Raw genomic sequence first — 14,630 nt, 5'->3', positions numbered from 1 at the left:
TGATTCTAAGCTGCAGTACAGCACAGCGGTCTGTAGTCTGTCACTGGTCTCTGAGTGTGTATTTGGTGAGACTTTTATAGCCACGTTACTGAGGTCCGAATGTCTCTTCCTCAAATCCACGGGCAGACCCCACCGAGGAACACCCCTCTTGCCCCTCCCAGCTGGGCCCCGACCCCATCAAAACGCCAAAAACGCTGTCACTCATAATCTATTTTTATTTACACGCCAAACGTGACTCCTGCTCTATCCCAGCCTGCCTGAGAGTGTTGGGCTGCTGATGGTATAAACGCTGCATTTCAATTGGGTAGCGGCGCTCTGAACACGTGAACACTGCGCGGTACAGATTCGTCCTGCTGACTGCGGAGCCTGTCATCTGGACTCCCGATCTGCGAATCTGCCGAGCCGGGTAGCAGATGTGGTGATTAAGATTTCATTCACTCTGGTTAACTGCGCTCCCCACAGGAACTGGCAGCAATTTTCCGCACTGGTGGTCTCAGATGCAGCCGCCGCTGTCAAACACCCCTAAAGCAAATGGCTCGGGTTGCTGCCGCACGTCACAGCACCCCCAGGTGCCGTCTGCCTGCCCTGACCCCTCATTTCCTCCTCCCTCCCCCCCACCTGACTGGGTCCATCTGATTGGCTAGGTTTAAAGGGGCGTGGCCTCATCTGTCCAAAACTACTGGGGCCTCAGAACTGATTTCTTTCCAAAATCAGGGCGTGCAGACGAGCGGCGTGAAGATGGCTCTGTCAGTCGTGATTTCTGCTGCCTTTGCTCTGCATCATGTCTGTCTGCTAGCAGCCGTGGCTGCTTATCAACGTGCACGTCCACACGTATGCAGACAGAAGCGAATTCGGGCCATAGAATCTAACCCATTATCAGCCAGAGGCTGTATGGAATAGCAGTTGTAATTTGGTTTATTTGCCCTGACGCTGTTACATCACGCCTCTGAGACCGGGGTTTGAGTCTCTGCCTGCTGCCTGTAGCTTCCGGGATTTTCCAACAGAAAATGAATGGATCTGGAAGTTCAGTAATTATAACACTAGATCCCTAAATAATGAAAATACGCTGTGCTGATTTCTTTGAGCGCTCCACCTGTAAATGATGAGCCTTTACCTCAGCGCCAGAAGACGCCGTACTAAATGCCATGAGCCGACACCCCTCAGTACTACTCAAAAGCTGCTACAGACTGACTGCGTGGCTCTCCATGTCCCCCAATAATCCAATGATTCAGTGTAGGCCTCCCATCAATCCCGTTGGTGTGTGGTTTTTGGGGGGGGGGGGGGGAGGGGGCCTCAGCTGATGATACAGGTCTTGGACTGCTGGCCCTGGGGTGCACTTGCTGCTGCAGTGAAGGAGACATTGGACCATTTGGGTCAGCACAGAAGATCTGTCCTGAGAAGATCCAGTTCCTGAGCTTAGCTGGTTCAATATGCCCATATAGATAATGTATAGCAGATAGGACTCATAAAAAGGCTTTAATCAGGCCACACCATGCTAGAGTGTTGCTGCTCTGGCCCATCAATTCTACAGTGAGAGTCACTTCCTGTTTCCTGTCTTTCCACTTCCTCACCTTGTCTGGCTGTAGCTGTGGTTGCTGCGGCCTCCTCCTTCTGCTTCTTCTCCTCCTCTAGCTTGGCCAGTTTGGCGTCGTGCTCCTCCTTCAGGGCGTTCCACTCTTTCCGGTTGTTCAGTAGCCGCTCCAGCATGGGCGTGATCTCCACATGGAAACGGGAGAACTCCTTCCCAGGGAGATGGAGGAGACGGGGATCAACAGGGCGCAAAGGAGTAATGTCAACATTTAGCAAAGATGTTCACCTTTCGGCTAAACTCGATCCTTGAATAATTTGTATTTATTTTGTTTCTGATTCCCAGGTGAAGTCAGACTCGTTGGCTGTAATCGCAGCCTGGGGAGTTCTGCAGTGGGTCGTGACTATGAGTCAACATCTGACTCAGGACTCTACGCTGAGCACGAGTTTGCCTGAAGATGCAGGAGAATTTATCACAGGCTCAGGACAGCCCAGCAGTCTCACCTTGTACACGAAAGAGCAGACGAAGTCAATGAAGCCGCATTGGAGCTTGGGCAGCTCCTCGGCCTTGTTCCTGTCCATCATCGGCTGAGGAAGAAATGGAAGGCGGCTATATGAGATGCCACAGCGGGCACAGAGCAGGCAGTGCCAGACGAACGTGCTGACTGCTATCGCAGCAAGAATGAGGGATTGCTGTTGAAGATGCTCCAATTGGACTGACGTTCCGATTAGATCAGGGCTCTGATCCAGCCAACATTCTGACTAAATCAGGACTCTCCAGCTAACATTATGACTGGATCAGGGCCCCAAAATAGCCTAGATTCCTACTGGATAAGGGCCCCAATATAGCTAACATTCCGACTGGATCTAGGTTCTGATCCAGCCAAAATTCCGACTGGATTAAGGCTCCGATTCAACCAACATTCCGATTGGTGCAGGGCTCTGATCCTATTGACATTCCGACTGGATCAAGGCTCTGATCCAGCTAAAGTTCCAACTGGATTAAGGCTCTGATTCAGCCAACATTCCGATTGGTGCAGGGCTCTGATCCTATCGACATTCCGACTGGATCAAGGATCTGATCCAGCCAAAATTCCGACTGGATTAAGGCTCCGATTCAGCCAACATTCCGATTGGTGCAGGGCTCTGATCCTATCGACATTCCGACTGGATCAAGGCTCTGATCCAGCCAAAATTCCGACTGGATTAAGGCTCCGATTCAACCAACATTCCGATTGGTGCAGGGCTCTGATCCTATCGACATTCCGACTGGATCAAGGCTCTGATCCAGCCAAAATTCCGGATGGATCAGGGCTCCAATCCAGCTAACATTCAAACTGGTGCAGGGCTTTGATCTGATCGATATTCTGACTGCACTGAGGCTCTGACCTGGCTGTTCTTTCTAAGTTTTCACAGCTGCCCAGATGTTCTCATGTGCCTCACAGCTCATGTGTTTCACAGCTGCCTCACTAGCTCTCATATCCCCTCTTTTCTGTCTGTCTTTGGTTTTTTCTCTTTGCCTTACAATGGGCTGCTGCTCCAGCACAGTCCTCTCCAGGTCACCCTGCTCCCAGAACTCGGCTGCCACTGAGAGCGCCACCTAAGGGATGTAGGTAGCATGGTTACACACACACACACACAAAGCATTATGGGTAATGAGAAACAGGACACTGTCGAGCTTGTCCAGGACACCGGTGCTGTTACCTTGCTTTGTATCTCCCATGGTTTGGCGATGGCTGATAAGTCACAGGCCGTCATCATCATCGCCCTGCGATGCAGGCGACAGAAGAAGCAGGAGAGGAGGATGATGTGATAGATGATTAAGTGCAGCAGTAAGGCGTCTTATCATGAAGCCATGGGGGGGGCACTTACATTATTATTTCCTTCTTTGTTGTCTCTAGCATCATGTACTTGGTCCAAGCATCCCAGTCATCAAAGGTCTTGGACTGGTCCACTATCTTCTGGAACATTGCTCTTTTCCTGCGGGGGAAATATTGGATTTGTTTCCCATGATGTGGAGATCAGAGGTGCTGCTACAGATTTTGTATTGGGGCCCCCAGATGAATCCAATTATGTTCCAAAATTATTAGGGCCCCTCTCACTCAGGGGCCCATGGCAACACCCTAATGTTCCCTAACGTTTTCAACTCTCCCATTGCGGATTGTGATTTGATTGGACAAATGTTACAAATAAAAAGAATAATAAAATAAAAGTAGAAGCATTTCACTGCGGTAGCTTTCTTACGTCTTGTTGAAAAGCTCTATAATCGCTGTAGCATCCCCCATCCTCCTCAGTAAGGACGACCACCTCATGCAGTAACCTCTTGGTGGTGAATCCCTGTCCCAATCCACTGCCTAGCACCTACATCTTTTAAAATATGTCGTCGTCGTGTTGGACTCCTTTTGAGTTGACGGGTTTGCGCCAACAGCCGCTCACTCACTTAAAATACAGGGCCAGGTCCGTAGCGATGATGGCGATGTCCATCAGATGGATGACGTGGTCGTGCTGCCGCCGGTTCAGGTTCTGGTAGATGTTCAAGTCCTGTGCGCGGTGAAAGCTTGTCATAGCAGCCACAAAAGGAAGAAGCGGACATCGGAAGCAAGTGCACATAGACACTCATGGAGGAAAAAGTGGGTCCTACCCATTAGTAGCTAAGCGTACCTAATAAAGTGGCCACTATGTATTTATATATATAGTGTCTTACATCATCTCTCAGTAACGTCTTCCCAAATTCAAGATGGTGCCTCTCTAAGATGGAGGAGCCGTGGAGTTTAGCCAATGGGTTCCCTGATCTGTGGATAACGGCAGAGAGGGCACTGTGAGCATGAAGATGAGTTATGTACTAGACCATCTGTAATGGTTAGGGTTAATGTCCTAACCTCAGTGATCGCACACATTGATACTGATTAATACTGAGAAATCTGAGAATGTGAGGCAAGCAGACCCATGGGATGTAGAAACTGGGACGGGAAAACGGATTTATCCAGGATTCCTTTTGAACGGGAACATGGATCAGCACAAGAGGGTTGGGATAGGTCAATGATGGAAAAACAAACCAACAAATGCCTTGAACAGGAAGAACGGGACAAGGGGGAATTAGTGGAACATGTCGCAGGTAGCAGAAATGTACGAATGCTTACAGGGAACCATTTCAACACGCCTTATTGCCTCCTGTCTCTCTGGGGATATTTCAGTGGATGAAATTCAGCACTCACTTCATCTGGTAGAGATTGTTGGTCCCTCTGTGGTCGATGTCGTGGCAGAAGCCGGCAGTTACCATGGCCATGGCCTCCAGGTCGGTATAGTAGCGCTTCAGGTCGCCAGTCTAATGGGATGGAACGGGATCGTGGCTGCTGGCTGCATGCAGGCACACTAGGATTCCCTAGGGGCCCCCGCCCTAGGGACAGCGCCTCCCACAAGAGCTCGTCAAACTTAAAAAAGTCTGAATAGTGTTGACTTCAACAGTTTCCCAAGGAAAGGGCAGAGCGAGCGTGTCTGAACGTGCGCGTGAGCGGTTCGCACGGCTATCGGGGGATATTATTTCCAGTCCATACCCACCAGTGAATGCCAACAAAGATCATTCACACTCAGTGTGTCCCATTACTATTCAGCTTATCGCTATGGTGACAAACTATGCTGAAATAACAAATGGATTGCGCTCTACAGAGAGAACGTTACTGAGAGAAATGAGAAACCATCAGCTGAGCCGAGGAGAAGAACTGAAGTTCTTTATAATTCTGCCTATAATCCAGACTATAAGGCTCAGGAGGCTTTTCATCCCAGCCCCTGGGCCATCTCCACTTCTAGAACCTACTTCCATGATCCTGCTGATGCGGGCCAGAGCTGGGTGTGAAACCGGTTCCTACCATGAGCAGTGTGAACATGGTCTGACCCACATTGAATCCATGTCTCCAGTTGTGGTAGGTGATCTTCCTGTACCCCTTACTGAGGGAGTACATGAATCTCACCAGTACCTGCAATGAAACAGGCTCTTCTAGGTATTTATGGACCTCCAAAGCCACACCACTTCCTAACATCAGGCCATCTTACTTGTCAATACCTCTTGTCAATCACTCTTGGATACGGCTCCATCAATGAGATCCTGGAGTACTATTATGAATGTGCCGGAATATAAATATGGCTCCATTCACTTCTATTAATTTGTAATCTTATGACACTTTCGGTTCTTTAGTACAAAGTACATGGCGAAATAGTGCGGGGTTGTGAATAATATACCACAAGCAGCCGAACTCCACAGCTGGAAGATCTCTTTACTATGTATTTACTAATCCTTATATAGCCGTTACATTCGTGTGAAAAACATACTGCTGTAAACATTCCCAGCAATTTAATCTTAGGATGAACTGATAATTAGCTGGCAGCCAATCATTTTCCAAAGGTAATTATCCAGTGTATGGGTATAGTGAGTCTGGGGCTTATCACAGGAAACACAGGGCAGACAAACGCACACAACTGGCATTAATCCACCTAAACCCCACACTTACAAAGCCAGCCCAGGATCGAGTCCACAAATGAAGAGCTAAGTTGTGAAGTCAAAGCCATACACGCTGAGGCAACATGTGACCATACAGGATAGCCATAGCCAGGATTTTTCAAATACTGAGGTCAAAAGTGTTAGCCCATTCAATTTGTGTCCTGTAACGGATCGTGGTAATTGGAGTTGCAGAAAAAATACTGAGGACGTGACCTCGGTGTCCTCAACGGTAGGTATGGGTATGCATATAGGTAATAATATCAGGCTGTAAAGACTGGATAAGGTATCCAGCAGACCTACACAGAGCTAGTGCAGGTCAGAGATGTGTGCCTGCGATACGTCTCAAAGGAGGGAAGCAGACCTGACGGAACAGTAAGATGACACTCTTCTGGCCTCACCTCCCGCGGGATATGGAACTTGTCCACCACTCCAAGTTCATAGTACATCTTGATGCCGCACATGACCAAGTCCAGCTCGCTGTGCTCAAAATCACAGAAGTGGAACTCGAAGATCTCGGACTGCTCCGAATCTGGAAGTACTTCTAGCTATGGAAGACGGGAGAAGAAGTGAGTCCATGGGGCAGGCTGGACGGAGGGGGCTGGTCCACATGAAGGCAGGAGATGCAGGGGCCGAAGTACCAGGATATCCTCAAGCTCATCCTCATCGCAGTCACAGGGCTCCTTCTCGTACACCTCTCTGGTGTTCTAGAAGAGAGGAAGAAGCTGCCATCCATCTTTCTTCATGCTTCTTGGATCATTTTAATCATTATGTCATACATGGCGTATTTGAAAGTAGTGAAGCGGTCAAACCTAAGGCCCTTAATTAGTCCTGGTGTAAGAGCACCACCTACCAGGATGTTCTGGATCTCATCCTTCCTGCATTTGACATGATAAAGCACCATGTTCTGAAAGATGTCCTTGCGGTTCTCCAGCTTGTTCATCTTCTCGTAGGTGTCTGTGTTCAGCACTGACCACCCCAGGAACTGGGTGAGGGACTAGAGACGAGGAGGGGCTCCATTTAAAAAGGGGAGAATTTGCATGCATTTGCAGAAACAGGTTTTTATTTCTAACGGCTGATTATCGTGGACCCTACATTACCTCCATGAGGGTTTCGTCCATTTCGTCGAAGGGTTTCCCATCCTTCCTGTTGTAGAAGGTGGCCACGCCCACAATCTCCTCCTTCTTGTTGACGATGGGCATGGAGAGCACGTTCTTTATTGTCCAGCCGGAAGTATCCAGGGCTTCTTTCTGTGGGAGATGAAGAGATGAGGTTTCGAATGGTCCTCAGACATCCATAAATCTTACTGTCCTCCTGAACATCTTTTATTTGTGTACATCTCATCACCGAACACACATACGGATTTATGTATATCTATATCTGTCTGTGGAGTTAATGCCGTAGTTATTTCAGGTTCTACAGCTCTGGCAATAACGCTGCTGGGAATGCTATAATTTCTGCACATTTTAGCATAGTTACTGTACACCGATAAAGCCTTAAATAAGCCACGTCAAATGTTTTTCTGTAGTTGTATTAGTGCTCTGCCAGCGACTCTGGAAAGGTGCCCCCTGCTAATTTATATTCTTTACATTTGTTTGCCTCAGTGAAATTCACTTGTCGCCCCTCTATGAGAGAGTGATGACGGTCAGTGCTCGCGTCCAGATCATGGGCATTAATCCCGAGCGGGAGACACAGTCGGGCTTCCCTGCCTCTTACTTGGAACTCGAAGAATTCATCCTGCGCTGCATTCATTATGTTGCAGATCTGTGAGACAGAAAAGGGCAGAGACAGATGTCCAAAGTTAAGGCCTTCATGCTGTTAATTTCAGCAGCCAATAAATGTGGGCGACCTGGCAACCAGCTGCACTGTGTTAGGCGCCCGACAGCCCCTTAAGGGCCTGTAGATTGGGCAGAAGGAGACCCTCACCAGGCCGGTCTCTGCCACATAGGTGGGCAGACCGCTGACCAGGGCCCAGTGGTCTGCTGGTGGGTTTCTGAGGAAACATCAGTGCATCAGCACAATGTCAGAGTGACGTGATAGAGGTGAGGCATTGTTGGGACTGACACTGCCATATCCAGCTATGGAGAAGAACGGATTTTCTCACGGAATGACTTTGATGTCTTCCTTTCCGTGCAGAATGTAATCGATCACCTTGTAGAAGATGATTTCCTGAAAGGAAACAGATTTTGCGTAAAAGTAAACTGGGAGGCTTAATAATTGTTAAGAGCACAGTAACCCAGGATAGGGACACACTAAGGCCATCACAGTGCGTGCTGATCTTCCACCCTGAGTGTTTCCCTGGTTCCCATCTGGCTCGTATCACCTCGCCCTAGAACATGCGCCTCAGGTGCAGTGTATTGGGGGGGGGGTGCACTCACCCTGCCATCCGGGGTCTTAGGGCCATCGTAAGGGGCCACCTCCCCCATCAGGACGGGCCACAGGTCAAAGAATTCCTGCCAAGGGCATTAAAGAAGAGCTCAGCACACACAATGCCGACGCAGACTCTAATTAGATAATTATGGCGGAGGAGGTAAGGATCGCATGATGATACAGCATGTTGCCGCACCCACTACATCACAAACCACCTCAGGGCAGAATGTAGTTTAACACCATACCTAGGACAAAGTAATTGTGAAGGGCCTTGCTCAAGGGCCCAACGGAGTAGAATAACTCCTGGTATTCATGGGATTTGAACTGGCAACCTTTTGATTACCGACACAGATCCCTGGCCTCAGAACCACCCCTCCACCCATATACATAAACGCAACAACTGAGACAGAATCGGCTTTTTTCATTTTCTTCCAAGAAACAAAGGAGTGACCATCTTCACCACTTAACAGCAGTCATCCTGTGTCTGACGGCCCCGTGACACAACCTGCCCACAGTTTTGGGCGTAGGGATGTCAGGGTGCTTTTCAGGACCAGGCTGAGGAGCTGCGGTCCAACCTTGGCCTTAGTCATGTCCAGGAGGCCCACGGAGTAGCGGTCACAGTTGAGGAAAGCCCTGACCGTGTAGAGCGCCTTGTGGAACTGCCTTTCGATGTCAGTCAGTTCCTCGAAGACCTTGCTGGCTGACCACAGCAAAACCTGCACCGGATCATCACAGAGACAGCGGGCGGGACGAGAGTCTCAAAAAGCTTCTGAAACATTTAAGACATTATTGTTCAAACAGACGAATGGTCATATTAGTAAAAAAAAACCTGAGGCCTCTGCACTAACAAGCTCAAAAAGTACGAAAAATACAGACTTGGCATTTCAGATTCTGTTTCTCCCACCCTAATAAGTAACTACAGAATCATAAAGACTCATAAATCATCACACCAGCTCTGCATGCTTTAATTCAGGTGAGTCATAGTCCTCAGATGCACATTGTATGCCACCTTTCTTTAGGATGATAAATTATACTTGAATATTGCGGCCATTTTGCATGTCGCTGTGATATTCTTGCGCTATTGTTGAAGTGACGGTCAAATGGAGGTAAACAGGCACTCTCTCCGCCAAATAGAGGCTGAATCTGACGTGCCAGCATCTAGGGGGGGTCCCCAGCGGATCGACAGAGGCATGCGGACGCACCTGGCCTCTCCTGGTTTCACAGTTGTGCAGGTAGTTCAGATGAAACACTCTCAGCACCAGGTTGGCAAAGTCTAAATATTTCATCAGGGTCTGGATGAAACAACCATGGCCATACATTAGCGAGAAAAGCCTGATAGCAGGAACTTCTCCATTTCTGACTGCTTCTGTGGCAGAATAATTTATGGTTGAAGAAACCACAATACTTTTGTATTTATTCTGCGTAAACACGGCACACTTATCACCTATCACCACATGACACACTGGGAAACACACTAAGGCTGTAATTAAAGGTGTCTGTCACTGATCGAAATTAAAATTAAATGATACTTTAAGCGGCATGTGTACAAGGACGTTGGAATTCTTTAGTTTTCACACATCCTATCTTGCTCTCCATTTTAACACACATGGAGGTAAGTGATGCTTGTGGTCTGGGTGCAGGGTACGCCATTTATCCAGCAGCCCTGGAACATCTATCTGGGGGTTAAGGACCTAGCTCAAGCGCCCAACAATGATGTAGTTATTCTACTGTTGTTGGGATTCAAACCAGTCATATCTAGATCACAGGTACAGGGTCCAAACCCACAGGGACACCACCCCCATCCATTATGCCTTACATCTGGCTGCCAAACATACCTCCTCATCCCTCTTAGTGAAGCGGGGAGCATCCACCTTGTTCACTGCCATCATGACAGCCACCATGTCCTTGCCGTTCAGGATGGGTGTGGCTAGGATGTTCTTGGTCTCGTACTCCGTGAGGGTGTCCACAAAGTCGCTGAAATGGCTGTCCTGTAGATGACAGTATTCAGTATTTAGGTACTCATTAGTTACTTGGACATACACAGTAGTTACTTAGTCATACAGTTCCCAGCCATTTACCTAGCTGCAGGAGCAGATACGCTGTTTCTGATGTAACGTTAATGTTAGCTAGCAAGTCGAATCAGAAGATGGTAACTAGCTGGCTGGTTAGCAGAACATGCTGCTTCAGTGTTTATTTAATACTTAATGTAGTGACACAAAAATGTGTGGTTTGAGTGGTAGTAAACACCTCTGCTACTTGAAGTGACTCTTTCATCTTGGTAATTAATGGTTAACGGCATCTGGTCCCCTTCCAGGGCAAAAGCTGCTTGTCCAGTTCAGTGCCTGAAAAGCTAGATCCTTATGGATCAGCGCGTATTCCTATCTCGTCCACACTGACATTTTTCCAGCTGAGCTGGGTACCAGGGCTCTGTGAGGCTGATCCTGACCCAGGTCATGGCCACCTGTGTGCTAGCTTTCATTTCAGACGAATGAATGAACAAGTGATATAACTCAGTTAACACAAAATCAAACATACGTCTTCACAGTACCCCAGGTTTTTTATGTTACATTTCCACCATCTTTTGATCATTCGGGGCCCTTGAGTTGTAATAATTTATGTTTACCTGTCAAATAGCTGAAATGGTGGTCTAGAAAAAGATTAAACAATCACTGAAAAAACACAACAAGATATTATAGGGTATTCCTAAGGTGGCGGTTTAATGCATTTAAATTATGATTTTAAGATATGAGTCAGCGTGAATGTGCTCTTTATCCACTGACACTGCATTATGGATCGATTTCATTACACACTGATTACTGGTGCATTAGGATTTGTGATATGAAACTATAGCACAGTTCCGCTGACTTCAGGAGTGCTATTTTGGGGCATGACCTTGAAAAATAATCCAGGATCACTCTGATTCAACCAGGATTACTGGGTCATTATCCCTTGACAGTTAAATAACGCCCTGCATCCCAGAATGCAGTGGGCACAAGAGACATGTTACTGGGATTAATCTCACTGCAATAAGAAAAATGGAGGCCAGCAGGCAGTGAGAGTTTTGGTTGGATAATCCAGAAACATATCCTTGCAAAAACAGACCACAGTTAAGACTTCACTGCAGGAACCGAGGAATGCTGGGGTTGCAGTTAAGATATGGATGTTTTCTAAAGTGCACTTATGAAGCCTGAAGCTGTTGTCTGGGTCAGTGCTTCCCATGCTGGTCCTCTGGGACCCCGCAGATGATCCACGTTTTTGCGAACTAGCTGGGAGGGAGCTAAAAGCGTTGACCATCGGGGAGTCTCCAAGGACCGGGTTGGGAGACACTAGTCTGGGGCAGCAGTGACAGGAATCATAAATAAAACTCTTAATAGAATCACTACCTTCGGCAGACTCATCTCAGGCTGGAGAAGTGATAGAGATGATCTTGAATTTTAAGGATGGGAGAGCAGGAATTACAGCCTTCGTCAGTAATAAGGGGGGGGAGTGGGAGAGGAGAAGGAATAGTGGGGGTGGGGAGCACAGCAGGGAGAGCTTCACTGAATGCTCAGAAGCATGAACTGGGTGTACTTCCATCTGACTCAGGTTCATGGGGGGGGCGGGTTACTGAAGAGCATGTTGTCCAGGCAACGCCGCTTAACGTGATTATCCCACTGACTCGTTCTCAGTAGAGCTTCTACCTGCATATTTATGCGTATGCAGGCAGAGCTTAGAAGATGCTAAGACGCTAAGCTAATAAAGGGGCAGGTTCAAAGCGTCTGGTAAAGCTGGGTGCTGTTTTTGCTGTTCTGCATTCTCTGCACCTATCAGACCCTTTATCCGCCTTGGGGAGGAGGCGGAGCCAAGCGGACGGGTACCGTGTGGACAGAGATGGAGGACAGACAAGACGGACAGGCACAGTGGACAGGAATGATGGCGAATGCCGTGGACAGGCACAATGGACATGCTTGCTCATAGTATCCAGTGGCTCAGCAGCTAAGGGAAGCCATCGCAACTGGGAAGGTCAAGGAAGGCACAGGTCAGGGACGGAAAAAAAAGCCCAGAGTGACCGACAGTCTGCCTTTTTCATGCCCGACCCGCTCGTGTTGGTAAGTCAGGCTGCGTGAATTAGTTTGGATGGAGTCCAATGTCCCCCTTCGCACATATTTTCTAACCCACTGGGAAGACGAGGGCCTGGCATGTCTATAATGGTGTATCTGAGAATAAAACATAGATCAAACCAGCCAATGATCATCCTGCATTCACAACACATGACATAAAGAAAGATACGCAGTGGCTGCAGGATGGGGTGGAGGCGGGACCATTATCTCCTTTAAAGACCTTCTCAAACAATTCAGGTGTAAGATATGCACAGTGTAGCTAATGTTACTCGATGGAGCAGGAGGCGTTTCTGTCGCTGCATTCGCTATCTGCCGTGTGATGGTACTCCGCCAAGACACAGCCGTGTGGCTGGAGAATAGGCCTTGCACCGTGATGGATGTGAGCGTTGATTAAACATGTCTGTTTCATCCCACACAACAACCTACCTTACCTGTCTCATACTGCTCTGGCTTCATAAGAATTTAGATCTGACACCAAAGATCTATGCTGTCACCTAGTGGTGAAAAAGTAGTGTGACTTAAATTTTGCAGCGGCGTTTTCCCCTTTCAAATGGTTCATCCCGTTTGTTTGCCAGAATAAGCCGAGGTGGAAAGTTCAGGTCCAGAAAGTACAAATCCAGACCAAGGTTTTGTGGCAACCAACCAGTTGCATATAAAGAGTCACAGTCACAGAGGACTCAACTAGTTGGTTGAAACAAAACCTTGGTTTAGAATTGTACCTTCTGGACCTGAACTTTCTACCTCTGAAAATAAGACAATTAAAGAATCTGCTTCCAGCAAGGAAGGTCCTTTTCTGCTCTACGCTGGAGCAAATACCTGGGTGACATCTGGAACGTTGACCGTTTTCTTGGTGGTGGCCACGTGGCCCACAACGCCAGTGTCCAGCGGGTAGACGATCTCACAGTCCGGGAGCACCAGGCACTCATCCAGGGTGGTGTCCTTGTGCACGCCGAAGAGGCGCGTGGCCAGTTCGGCTGTGCCGTTGCGCTGCCGGTACATGAACAGGCTCATGCGGTCTGCGTGTAGCAGGTGGCTGAGGTGTTGCATGAGGTTGAAGATGGCCCTCTCCATCTGCAGGTTTTCCTGCAGGTCCCGCACCAGGTCAAATATGATCTCACTCTCTTCCACACTGGTCAGGTCGCGGAGGCTGCTGCGGTCCAGTGCCGGGGCTCTGTCTCCCAGCAGGTCGGCGATGACCTGCGGCCGGAACCTGGAGTCGTAGTAGCTCTTCGCGAAAGCGGGGTTGCTATCCAGGAACTTCTCCACCGTGTCCTTGTCCACCATCGTGATGAGTCAAGGCCTCCGTAATCACTCTGAGGTGATATTACTCCAGACGGGAGAGTTTTAATGCCACTGACCTGCCTCAGGACGCTAACACTCACATTTATCCGTCACGCCCAGACAGCCAGTGGCTTAAAAACAATAAGGATGATTGGGATGGATTTAAATAGTCATGCAAGACTCATCCAATTACATTTCAGGATTATGCACGTCACATCTTGTAGGGCACAGAAACATGAAGGCACATAGGGGTCCAAAGACCATGATTCTGCTCTCCTGCAGAAGATGCTTGACTGGAAAGGGAGGAACCTGCCAGCGTGTGCCCTACAGAGTGGTTTTTAGATCTGAAGAGACTTTTCCCAGTATGTGTAAGATCCCCTTAGCACACGCGGGCATCCCAAAGGAGCTTTGATGCTCAGATAGACTTTAAACAGTACATACCATAACGAGTCTAAAGGAACATTTGTTTTCAGAGGTTGTATTCCCTTTTTAAATGCCTGGCTGCAACTTAGATTTCCCTGGTGGGATAATACATTTGACTTGACTTGAGTGTAAAAGAAAATTCTAGGAAAAGAGACTTTATGGATGACCTGGTTGGCTGTTGGTTTAAACTATGAGTTGTCTTTCATGTGGGGGTCTGTATGCGTGGATTTAATGACACGGCAGACTGCGGAGGCTCACACATGGTGGACTCGATCTGCTGTTGGGATAATCACACAGTGAACTCTGCGATTTCCTCACACAATAGCCCGTCTACCATGTGATTAAACGCCCACTCTATGCTCTTCCATTTACATTTATTTGCGTAGCAGACATTTTTGATCAAAGCAAGATACAACTGAAAAGGGTCAGAGTCCCTG

General features: G+C 48.2%; 1 protein-coding gene across 1 annotated transcript; it reads right to left on the bottom strand.

Annotated features, from left to right (window-relative positions):
• Window positions 1–77: 77 nt before the first annotated feature.
• Window positions 78–13,773, bottom strand: pde6a (phosphodiesterase 6A, cGMP-specific, rod, alpha). Its single transcript, XM_049027928.1, has 22 exons — window positions 13,306–13,773; window positions 10,225–10,377; window positions 9,592–9,681; window positions 8,965–9,105; window positions 8,398–8,472; window positions 8,124–8,188; window positions 7,946–8,012; window positions 7,736–7,783; window positions 7,120–7,269; window positions 6,873–7,016; window positions 6,661–6,726; window positions 6,421–6,567; window positions 5,394–5,501; window positions 4,743–4,852; window positions 4,232–4,319; window positions 3,968–4,068; window positions 3,400–3,507; window positions 3,232–3,295; window positions 3,053–3,127; window positions 2,032–2,115; window positions 1,572–1,740; window positions 78–1,343 (listed from the first exon to the last, which is right to left on the bottom strand). Exons 1-22 carry the CDS (start codon window positions 13,771–13,773, stop codon window positions 1,294–1,296), a joined length of 2,571 nt encoding a protein of 856 aa, XP_048883885.1. The 3' UTR covers window positions 78–1,293.
• Window positions 13,774–14,630: the final 857 nt, after the last annotated feature.

This window comes from Brienomyrus brachyistius, chromosome 10 (assembly GCF_023856365.1).
Source record: "Brienomyrus brachyistius isolate T26 chromosome 10, BBRACH_0.4, whole genome shotgun sequence".
In the NCBI taxonomy this organism is placed as follows: Eukaryota; Metazoa; Chordata; class Actinopteri; order Osteoglossiformes; family Mormyridae; genus Brienomyrus; species Brienomyrus brachyistius.
Note: the sequence above shows the minus strand (reverse complement) of the source record. Positions and strands in the feature narration are given on the sequence as shown.